At 52.2% G+C, this 11,965-nt stretch overlaps 1 protein-coding gene across 1 annotated transcript; it reads left to right on the forward strand.

The window, feature by feature from the left end:
- The first annotated feature begins 2,846 nt into the window (after window positions 1-2,846).
- On the forward strand, window positions 2,847-5,943 carry UQCR11 (ubiquinol-cytochrome c reductase, complex III subunit XI). Its single transcript, XM_068661829.1, has 3 exons — window positions 2,847-2,911; window positions 4,155-4,289; window positions 5,679-5,943. The coding sequence occupies exons 1-2, from the start codon at window positions 2,862-2,864 to the stop codon at window positions 4,273-4,275; spliced, it is 171 nt and encodes a 56-aa protein (XP_068517930.1). The 5' UTR covers window positions 2,847-2,861; the 3' UTR covers window positions 4,276-4,289; window positions 5,679-5,943.
- Window positions 5,944-11,965: the final 6,022 nt, after the last annotated feature.

Genomic DNA, 11,965 nt, shown 5'->3' on the forward strand with positions numbered 1-11,965 from the left:
TGTTAACCTGTGTGGTTTCAGTGGTTGGGTCAGTCCCCTGCTGCCAGTTTGCTGATCACATCGGGCTACTTCGGGGGGAAACGGAGCCGTGGCAGCTGCAGCCAGGAGCACCGAGCCCCAGCGGACCCTCTCTGAGGCCCTGGTGTCGTGATGCTGCCTGACAGCAGCTCCTTCCTCAGGCTTGCTGCTGGCATTTCTGCTGCGCTGCTCCTGCCCAGGGCTTGTCCACACAGCGCCATGAAGGAAAAACCGACCAAATTAACTAAGCAGTGACTCTTGCAGTAATTAGTTAAATGTCATTAAGCCCTGTCTCCCTTCTCTCAGCTGTAAGTAAGCTCTCTTTGAGGTAGTGCACTCTTCCCGAGCCGCAGTGAGTGAATCAAATGACTGTCCTTTCAATTCAGCATCTCCTTGTCCCCGCTGATACGCTTCGCCTCGTCCTCTTTGCCTTCACTGCCTCCTCACAGGGGTTGGCTTTTCCCTGCGTTGTTCCTCGCTTGCTCGGCCCTGTGAGCTGCATGGCCGTGTGCCCAGCCTACTTGCTTTCCTCCCTAGAGCTGGCTAAGTGCTAGGACAGGTCCACAGAAGCCAAACTGCTTCAGGACATCAAATACTTTGGTTATCAAGAAATTTGAGATGTGATCTGCCAGGCCAGGGAGTGAAGAGCACTCCCAGGGTGAGGATGGAGCCGTCTACCCCTGTCGGTACAAGGAAGGGTGAGGACTGAGAAACCAAGGTTGTACCAAATCTAGAAGTGGGAGAAAAGTGTGCCTGGGAGCAAGGCTGCAGCTTGGAAGACAGACACTCAGAGATGCACCAGGTGGAACTTAAAGCAGGCAAGCACCTGGGCTGGGAGCTGAGGGCAGGAGCAACACAGGAGGTGCTGCAGAGTGGCCAAGAGCAAATACTTCACTCCAGGCTTCACTGTAGTGTACCTAAGGCAGCTCTGGGCAACCAGGCTCGCTGCCCTCTCTCCTGCTTCTAAAACTAAAGGGACAGCTGTGCCACAGAAGACAGCCATGGAAGAAAGTGTCCCTCCCTCACCTGGGTGGCCTCTTACAGCTAGGAGGTAGGCTTCAGCTCCCTGCTGTGGTCTGAGCCATGTTCTCCTCCCAGCAGCCGAAACGAAACGAGTTTCTGCAAGGAACAAGCAAGCATGGGGTCACAGTGTGGTGTCCAGAGCAGCCAGCAGATCCCCTTGTGCAGCACTTGAACTGTAGATGACAGTAAAATACGTTGGAAGAAGATAATACTGCTGTTGGTTTAACCAGTAAATTGGTAGTATTATTGCGTCTTCCAGTGTCTGCCAGGACTGTGGAAAAGCAGGAGGAAATGCCCTCAGAATTGCCTTGAAAGCCCCACGGCTTTTCTGAAGATACACGTTGAGATGTTTTTCATTGCTTCTAAAGTTTGGAGTTATTTCGCTTTTTTTTTTTTTTTTTTTTTTTTTTGGTCATCTAGGAAACTCTCATTGCAAATTGAAAGCCGAGACTGTCCTGCATTTGCATGACTTCAAGACACAGTTGAAATGTCATTAAAAGAGCCAAACCTGTGCAGAGCCTGCCCACCAGGCTTACTCCCCCTCCATACCCACAGCGGCGGTGGCAAAGGCACCGGTTTCCTGCAGGAACGCACACCATGCAGCGCCGTCTGACTTCCTCATGCACCAGCTGGTGCGTGGGCAACGGAGAAAAGCTCACAGAAATGAACCCAAAAGCCTGCACGGTTCAGTAACCTGCATCGCCCCGCTGGTATCTAGGCAGAGAAAAACTCAAACCGTCAAAATGTGGTGGTGAAGTTGATCATGCAAAGAGCTGATAAAATAGTTGTTCTGTGTCCCGGTGAGAAGGAAAAAAAAAAATACAGGCTGGATTTTTGCAAGAGATTCAGCTCTGTGGGTCTGGGCTCTGTGAAACTTGCACACACAGCGCAGGGTGTGAAGGGAGGTGCTGGCTGCTGCCATCACTCCTGGACACCGGTGCGGATGGGGTTTGCAGCCCCAAGGCTGAGTCATCGGGCCCCAGCATCCCCCTGGACTTTCTGGGACCTGCAGATTACCAAGAAGCTGAGCTGGCTTTGGGGAGTCTGAGGAACTTTATGAAACCATTGGTGGATTTAGGGATGTTTTATGAAAAAAATCTGGCTCCAAACTCCCTCTCCTGAGTGACAGCAGCAAGGAAAGTTTGCAGAGGCACAGGCAGGCGCTGGAGAAATGGCTCTGGGCAGATGCCAGCCTCCCCCAGCACCAAGGGCAAGAAGCTGAGCTGGGGACAGCCTGGGGACAGCACCGGATCCCCAGCAGTCACGTTCCTGCTCCAGCATGGGGACAGGGGGCTCACCCCACATCTCTGCCTTGTCCAGGGGCAGAACCAGCCCCTCAGGGCTTGTGACCCCTCTCCCTTGGGGTGACAGGGACAGTCCCCTCAGGGCTCTCTGTTGTAGGGACGGGGACATGCCCTGAGGGCTTGTGTCCCTTGCCCTGTGTGGGGTCAGGGCCAGTCCCTGCCAATGTCACCATCCCTGGGGGTGTTTTGGGGGCTGGATGTGGTGCTTGGGGACACGGCTCAGGGGGTGACAGCGGTGACAGGGGGACAGTTGGACCAGGTGATCTTGGAGGTGTTTCCCAACCCTAACGATGATTTATGGCTCTGGCCCCGTGTCCCTGCCCTGCTGTGGGGCCAGGCCCCGTCCCCTCACACCCCCCCCCCATGGGCACGGAGCCCCGTTGCCATGACAACACTGCCGCGCTCAGGCAGCGCCGCGGGCAGCCCCTGGCGGGGGGCCGGGGGCCGGGGGCCTTCCTCTACGCGGCTCGGGGCGGCGGCGCATGCGCGGCGCGGGGGTGACTTTGAGGCGGCGCCATGTTGAGCAGGGTGCTGGGGCCGCGCTACGCCCAGCTGCTGCAGAACTGGTGAGGGGCGGGGGGCTGGGGGGGCCTGGGGGGGTTATGGGGTCCGGGGGGGGGTTATGGGGCCCTGGGGGGCTTATGGGGCCCTGGGGGGCCGCAGCCGGCCCTCAGCTCCCCCTCTGGGCCCTGTTCCGCTCCCCTCAGGGAGCTTTGGGGCGCCCCCCCCTGCTGGGGGCTGCTGCAGGAGCCGGGGGAGCCCCGAGGGGCGCTGGGGGTGCTCAGGGAGAGAGAAGGGTCCCGGGAGACCTGACAGCGGGCTGTGGGGCCTGCAGGAAAGCTGGGAGGGACTCCTTGTCCGGGGGGGCAGTGACAGGACAAGGAGTAATGGCTTTAAGACCCAGGTCCCTCAGCCTTTCCTCACAGGGGAAATGCTCCAGGCCCCGGATCATCTTTGTAGCCCTCTGCTGGTCTCTTTGCAGGAGATCCCTGCCTTTTTTTGTACTGGGGAGCCCAGAACTGGAACTGGGAAAGCTGGGGAGGGGCTCTTTGTTGGGGGGGGCAGTGACAGAACAAGGGGCAATGGCTTTAAGCTATAAGAGAGTAGGTTTAAATTCAATATTAGGAGGAAATTCTTCCCTCTGAGGGCAGTGAGGCCCTGGTTGAGGCTGCCCCGAGGAGCTGTGGGTGCCCCATCCCTGGCAGTGCCCAAGGCCAGGCTGGATGGGGCTGGGGGCAGCCTGAACTGCTGGGGGGGTCGTGCCCATGGCAGGGGTGGGATGGGGTGGGCTTTGAGGTCCCTTCCAACCCAAACCTCTCCATGGTTCTCTCTTGGTTCGGGTGGGGTTTGCAGCACTGAGAAGTGGCTGTTGAGGTTAGATTTTATCCTACCATGGTTTGACAGCCGTGTGTGTGGCCTGCGTGTTGTCCTGGCTCACCTCAGAGCATTTCAGAGGTGCTTGCTGCAGCGCCTGAGGTTGCCAGTTCATGGCGAGGAAGGATGTGGTAGCCACAGGCAAGAATAAAGGAGACACAAGCTGGAGAGTTAGGGTAATAAGCCAGTCTGTATGCATTTTCTAAACTTAGTAGCACCTCTCTTAAATAAAAGCATATCAACCTTTTCCCGTAAAACATCTTGGTTATCTTGGAAATCAGCTCCTTTGTGCACGGGATTCTCTCCAAATTTCTGTCAAGCTGCTTTCTTGATTAAAATGAGTTTCCCGGGTACCTCAGGGTGAGTGTCTGCCAGCCCTCTGACTGGAGGGTTGGTTGTTTACCCGTGTGTTGTGTGTCTGCCTCTCTTCTTTAGGACTCCCACCCTTTTCACGTGGGGTGGTGTAGCCGGTGTCGGTGTAATATGGATCACAGACTGGAAGCTCGTCCTGCAGTATGTGCCCTACATCGGTGGCAAGTATAAAACTGAAGACTAAGCTTCCCTCTAACGGTGAGTTTGGTTTGTGCAGCTGGCAGCTTACGTAGCGGAGGTGTGTGGATGTGGCAGTTGGCCTGCCTTGTTTCTCCAGGGCACAGCCAAATTGGTGGGCCAAAACAGCGCTGCTTAATCTGGTTATTCAGTGTTTATCGCTCTGTCTTGTCCTGTTTTGTGTTAGGGGCAGGGCTTCTTGGAGTGCCAAAGGATGAAGTATTACTAAGAGCATTATTCTCAAGTGATTATGTTGTAAGCAGTGGATTTTTCACAGTTTACTGAGATTCTTGATAAGCCAAATAAAGTCTTTTGTGGTCATTTGGAACTTCTAAGGGATCCACTTATAATCTTAGCTAGAATGGCTTCAAGCTCAAGACTGGTTTTGCTGTCAGGCAAATTTGGATGCCTTTCCTTTCCATGGAATTACTAAAAATAAGCCGGGCATTCTGTGCTGGTTACTATATACAAAAAATTCATTTGAAAATTGGCTTTCTCAAGGTGTTTTTTCCTCTCCCTTTCTAATTACATATGAAATGCACTGTTTTTTGTAAGACTGATCATTCATAAAGCTAGAGCAGCAATTACAGTGCCTGCTGTTGGGCCTCTGAATACACACAGGTGTAGTAAGCAGGCTTAGAACTAGTTCATTCCTCGCTGCAGATGAGTTCTGAGGACTTTGCCTTACATTAAAGGATGCTGACAAGAAGAGGCTGTCAGGAAGCTGCGTGCCCCTCTATATTTGCTGCTGCTTCTCAGAATAACTTATGTATAAATGTTGGTAAATGAAAGTGAGGGGCTTGCCTTCAAGCTACACAGAACTTCATAGAGAAACCGGTGCTTCTGTAAGGCTTGTTGCGGAGGTACCTGTTGGACTGTAAATGTTTTACTGTGTCTTCCCTGTTTTCAAAGCATGCATCAAACAGGTTATTTATTCCTCAGCGTAACCAAAGGATGAAAGAACTTTTTCATGAAACTCAGCTGTGCTCGTAGTATCTCAGGTGACTGTGGAAGTTTGTGGAGAAGTCAGCGGAAAAGCTCTCAGGTGATGTAGGAACAATTAAATTAAGCAGAAAGGGCTTTCTGTACGTAACAACTGTCCTGGTCAGTAGTAGGAACGTGGATGCCTTCCCGAGCCCACAGCCTACATTCTCTCTCCTCACATAAGAGCACTGATGTGTCAGCGTGCACAAATCATCTGGAAGACGCTCAGTGCTGTAGAGGAAGAGGATGCTTCTGTGGTGGCCTACAGTTCCTTCCAAAGAGACTTAAAAGCCTCCTGGTGTTTGTGTATCTGTAATAGAAATGTCTTGTGTGAATACCGGAGGGTTTCGAAACCTCTCCTTAGGGCTGACTGCTGTAGCACGTTGCGGGACGCAGTGCTTAATGACTGCTTTGTGTTTATTGTAGGAAATTTATCACTGGATTGAGTGTGTTGGAGCCATCCGTCCGCTGAGACCTGCTTTGAGGTGAACTTGAAATGCCTGGTACAGATTCTGCGGTGGGCTGTCACATCCCGCTGTCTGCCACGAGCAGTTGTGGCCACTTGGTTGTGAGGGGGTTTTACTTCACGTACCAGCCTGCCTAGTGCTCTTCTCATCACTTCCACAGCTGGTCTTGGCCTAATACAAGTGATTTGTAAAGCTGATGTACAAAATAAACCACGTGAATGATGTTTTGGTGGTGCTGTTATCTTCTTTGCCTGCGTTCTTTAAACCAGATCCCTGTTCTGGTTCTGTGTTGTGTCTTCAGCTTGTTTGAGTGCGTGTCCTAAGGAGTGTGCCACGTGTTCGCCTCCTTTCATGTGCAGTTTCCTCAGGCAGCAACAAGTGCCTGCTGTTAGGGCTGGGCTTGCTGAGCCTTTGGTTTGTCCCGGGGTAGTTGTTGCTCATCACTTTAATGCTGCTGTGGTCTTTGAACTGTTCTTAGTGATGTGTTGATGGTAAGCTGGTCCTTCCTAGCTCGGTCACGTCTGTGGGCTCTTGCTTCCAGTTAACTTCCCGTAGCCAGTGCTGCAGAGTTCTGCTGTAACACAGTTTGCTGGCGTTTGGTGTAAGGCTTTGTGGTTTTTTGTTTTTTTAACATCAACTTCTGCATCCAAACAGATAGGTTAAGAGGTCAACATCTTTTTAAAGCTGTAGGCTTGTCTAAAAATAGGCTGGCTTTTTCTGCTAGCTAAAAATAGGCTAGCTTTTCTTGTCTAGGGGCTCGAGGAAGGTAGTCTGCAAACCCTGGGAGACTTTCAGTACACAAGATGAAACTCAGTGGCTTAGAGAGCTTCAGGGTTAGTTTTTTAATGTATATTATTTTCCTACTCAACACCCACATCTGTATTTCTTAGGTGTATCTATCAAAATGTAAATTAGGGACAAAACAGCCCACAGCAGAGCACTTTACATGAAAGTCTGTAGCTGTTAGATGAAGCGTGGGGATTGGTCTTGACATAGTCTCAGCCATGCAGCCACAGCAGACAACTCAGACCTGGGGGGAAGTTCAGCCCTTTTCCCCAAAGGCCAAAATTTGCAAACAAATGTGTCTGAGTGATAACAGGATCACTGCTTTCTCTCTGTTCAGTGCCAAATTCCACCTAGTTAGAAGTTTTGGGGTTTCATTAATACTTGAATCTTTTTAAAGGAAAACTTTACCTCAGTTGCAGTAGTTGTGCTGCTTGGGAGTTACACTCAGGGTTGAAGGCTCCTCAGTGATGTTTCTGCAGAAAACTTTTAAAATCTGGCTTGAACTCCTTAACAATAACTGCTTCAGCATTAGTGCAGCATCATCAGTAATTAGTTGTGTGGGGAAAACAAATTATTTTCCTATGCAAAACTCACTCCAATCAGGCAGTACAGAAGCATAATGGGCTAATTGTGTTACTTCTGCAGTCTGTCCCCTCGCCAGCTGCTCCTGAGCTCTGGGCTGGCTCCTGAAGGGCTGAACCTGTGCGTGGAAATGCTGACGACAACAGCCCTGAGCGTGTGCACGGATATCAACCCATCTTCATCTGAGGCATGCCGTGAAAGTGGGCATTGTGCTAGCTTACGTTCACATGCCATCAAGATCGTAAGATCAGGCTTGAACAGTTAGTCTGTGCTCTCTCTTACCTGTTCGACATGTCTAGACAGGACGGGCACAACGTGCTGCTGACTTCAGAGATGACCTAATTTTGGTGTGCTCCCGTGGGCGGCTGAGCCTCTGCTCCCACTGCTCAGGGAAGTCTCCAGGAGGCCTCAGGCCCGGGACCTGCCTCTGTTGCCCGCTCCTCGGAGGGCCGTGGTCTTCCCGTGTTCTCAGCCTGCAGCTCTCCCGAGTGAGGGTTGTCAGCAAGGGCCCAGTGATAGCGTTGTGCGCAGCAGATTGGATCAGCAGATACTTCAAAAACATATTCCAAACACCAGCTGCCTGCACAGGCAGGCACCGTAAGGAATATATGGACTTTGGATTTGTTTACCCTTTGGCGATTGTTCAGCTGCTTGTGTTTTCTGCTGCATTTCAAATGATGTTTTTGTCTCTAATTAACCCTAGGATTAGCCTATAACTAATTTAATTTCTAGTATTCCTTCCACAAGAGCAAGCATTCTTCAGAAATACACCATTAGAAGTGGCTTTGCATTCTTGGGCAAATTTCTGTTAAAATCTGAGTAATTACTCTCCAGGTGCCAGGGGTGATCCTTCTAGTTTTTAATATTCTAGCGTTACCTCTTTTCTAATAGTTAAATATTTTTTTCAGAATGAGCTGACAAAACGTCCCATACATTACATACATGAACAAATTAATTAAAGACCAGGAGCTGATAGAGGAGAAGCTGCCCTCTTGCAGCTGGAGAGATCCACTAGAGGGCACAGCGATGGCTCAGCCGCAGGGCTGAGCGTTTGCAGAAATCAAAAAGCGCCTTCAGCTTGGTGTCAGCTGCGTAACTTAAAAGCAAGCTCTAAAAACAGTAAGACTTGTGTTCCAGCATGCCTTTTTTTTTTTTTTTTTTTTGAATGTTTGTTTTTTTTGAATGCTTGGTCCGGACGCTTCGCTTTCCTTTTGTAGGGTGTCGGGAGGTGGAGTGGGAACACGGAGCCGTTATCACGCCCACCGCAGCCCCGTGCAGTCTGTTGCATTCAGCTCTAGAGACCTCGCCGCTCTCCCGGCTGCTGCAGCCTTCGGATCAGCCTCAGCTCCAGCCCCTGTGGTGGGCTGGCTGCTCCCTGCCGAATCCTGCTCTGAAACGAGCTCCTCTGTTGGGGCTGGGATGCGCCGCTGCAGAGCAGAAGGGAGAGCTACCCACGGAGCTCAGTGGAAGAGGTTTTTCTGTCTGGACAGTCTATGCTGGCTTCTATGTCTGGCAGCAGCTGATTTGGGTGATTTTGGATTATCTGCTAGTCCTGGAGCAACGCAGGCTGCCTGGCACCCAAGTGCACCCAGCTGGTATCAGTGTCTGCAAGTACCTTATCACCTCAGCAGCGTTCCCAAAGGAACTCAGGAACATTTTCCCTTGGGCTCAAGAGTTCCTGCCCAAATTTCCACGTACTCTTACAGTAAACATCATCTTTTTTTTGCAGCCTGTTGCCTGCACCCGCTGTCAGTGAAAACCAGTTTTCTAACTACTGCTACCCTGTGCCTGAGGTTCAGCGGACACTTAACAGGTCAGCTTCTCCATCCCCACCCCACAACAGGATCCACTCCCAAGCTTTTCCAGTTTGTCCAGTTTGTTCTTAAAAAGTGCCACTGAGGGAGAGCTTCTGGTCCCTGCACATGGCCCGTTTCCATGCTTATGCTTGGAAAAAAAGAAATTCTCTCCCCTCCTGCACAGTAATTCTTTCACTCTCACATATTTGAAGGCTGTTATCAGATCTCAGATGCTTTCTCGAGACTAAACAAATCCAGCTCTTCCCTCCTGCCTGGTAGGTCAGTTTGTAGGCAGCTGATGATTTTCATTGCTCTCCTCTTGGCTCTCTCCCAGAGTGTCTTCCTCAAAATGCGGTGTTCCAATGTGGACGCTGTGTCTTGTATGATCTTGTTCAGTGAAATGTTGTCTCCTTTTCATGGCTTTGATTTTAGTCAGTGAAAGAGGAATGGTCGGTGTGAAACACACGGCTACTGAGTTTCCAGCCCAGGTGCTGAGGAGTGTTTCGGAGCAGGGGGACGAGGAACGTGCAGGATTCTGTGCCTGCAGCGGGGTAACTGCCTCAGCTCCCCTCTGCCCTCTCGCTCCACGGACCTTTCTTATTCATCAACAAGCTGTATTTCAGAACAAGGATTCAACTGGAATGGTATGACTTTAGCTGGTCTATTTTTTATCCCCCCAAATCAGAAAAAGGGAAAGCATGTTTGTGAAAAATAATGTGGTTTCGATCAATACCGGCAATTAGAGCTTTTCTGGTCTGCGTGTTCAAGATTGCAGGAAATAACAGCGATAGCAAAGCGAGACATTTCATAAGCGTTAGTCCAGAAGGAGAGGATGTTAAACACAAACCAACAAAACCAAAAACAACCCTAGAGAGATGGAATGCCTTTAGGGCAACAGAAAGCTCTGTATTGATTAAAGTAAAGACACAATCTCCTCTGTCAGGTATCAGAAATATAAAATTCTTCCTGTACAAGCAAATGCAACCCTGCACCTAGGAGTGCACCCACCTCTTTGAAGTTGTTTTGAACTTTTACCCGTGCCTGGACAACTCATGCCCCATGTGTGTGGGACTGGGTTTCCTCTCATCCCCGACACACGTCTCACATCCTTCCTCGCGCTCCCGGCTGCTTTCCAAATAAGGGAGTTTGAAACAAGCGAGCGAGACGTGTTTTTAAAAAAATCAGTAAAACTACAACAGCTTCTTGCACAGATGCAAGCTGGAGGAAGTACTGGAAGTTCAAGCAGACTGAAGAAGTTCAGTGTCGGGAGAACTGAGCGGTGGCGGGGCCGTGCTCGTCTCCAGGAGGGCGCTGAGCCCTGCCGATGCCAGCAGGACCCAGGCACACGCCGGGAGGCGATATTATTTTGCACCTCCAATCGCGGTCGCTTCAGGACTGCCGGTCTGTGCAAGGTTCTTAACGAAAGCCTAGTGTGTCACTTGTTCATTAAAGAAAAATTAATTGCTCCGAGATGTTTTCAACAGCAGGCTGCCTCGCGGAGCTTGCTGCTGCGCGGTGCTTCCTAGACAAATGGCTCGGTGCTTTTCGGGAGGTGGGTATTGCTGTGAAACGCCCGGCTGCCAAAACGCAGCTGCTCGGTCGTGATTATCAAACCACAGGGTTCCAGGTAGACGTCGTTCACCAGCAGCCAGAGGCAGAAACCTCTCTGCTGGGGTACTGCGCTCGGTGGCTTGGCGGCACGTAGTGACTTGTGTTTGTTTCCTTGGGGCTCGTGCCCGTGGCCACCATCGTGGCGATGCCCCCCTGGGCTGGGCTTTCCCCGGTGCGTGGATGCGGTCTCGTTATGCACCCAGTCGGCAGTTGGTTGCTGTTTTGTTTCCTAAAACGCTTCTCATTGCTTTGTCTTCTCACCATCTCCTCCACAGCGGATTTTCTTCCCACTTGTGTTTTTTATATGGATCTCTTTTTGGGCTTTATCCCAGGAGAATGGATGTTGGTGCTGCTGACCGTGCTGAACGAACCCAGCAAAACCACAGAATCACGGAATCATTTGGGTAGGAAAAGACCTGTAAAATGTCCAAATCCAGCCATCCCAGAAAAAGCCTCCAGGAGGGCCACGCAGCAGACCAGCACTTTTCTTCCAATGTCCAGGCACTGCAGGAGGCAGTGGGCGTTGGGTCAGGACAGTTTTGGGAGCAGCAGGCTGGGCACGGTGAGCTGTGTGGGTCCCCCAGTTGGGCACGTGGCCGAGGAGAAGCCCCCCGTGCTGGGACCATGCCACCGCACCCTGCAGAAGCAGAGACTGGGGGTCCTAGTGCCCCACGACCCCACTGAGCACCCATGGCGCTGGCACAGCCCTGCCCACGTGCCCACAACACCAGACTGTGGGGCTGCCACTGGCACGGCCCCAGTGGCCTGTCCATGGGGCCACGTCCTGGCTGGCTCATCTATGTCCTATGTTCTGCATGGCCCATCCATAGGGCCAGCTCTGCGGTGGCCAGTCCATGGGGCCACGTTCTGGGTGGCTCATCCATGCCCTATGAACTGGGTGGCCCATTTATAGGGCCATATCTTGGGTGGCTCATCTGTGGGTGATGTCCCGAGTGGCCCATCCATGCCCTGTGTCCTGGATGGGCTGCCCATGGGGCCACATCCTTGGTGACCCATCCACGGGACATGTCCCTCATGACCCATTCATGGCCCCAGGTCCTTGGTGGCCCATCCATGGGACCGTGTCCCGCATGGCCTGATGTCCTTGGTGGCCTGGCAATGTCCTGGTTGGCCCCTACATGCCCCAAGTCCTTGGTGGGCCATCCATTGGGCCATGTCCTGCCTGCATGGCCCATCCATGCCCTATGTCCTGGGTGGTCTGTCCATGGCCCCATGTCCTTGGTGCCCCATCCTCGGGCCGTGTCCTGCACGGCTCGTTCATGGCCCTATGTCCTTTGTGCCCCATCCATGCCCTGTGTCCTTTGTGCCCCCTCCACGGCTCCATGTCCTTGCTGCCCCATCCGTGCCCCCCGCCCTTGGTGCCCATCCCCACGCCCCGGGCGCCCCGTCCGTGCCCCCCCCTCCCCCTTTCTCCCCCCTCCCGGTGCCCCCGGGGCTGCGGCGCGGGGCC

This window comes from Anas acuta, chromosome 26 (assembly GCF_963932015.1).
Source record: "Anas acuta chromosome 26, bAnaAcu1.1, whole genome shotgun sequence".
NCBI lineage: Eukaryota > Metazoa > Chordata > Aves > Anseriformes > Anatidae > Anas > Anas acuta.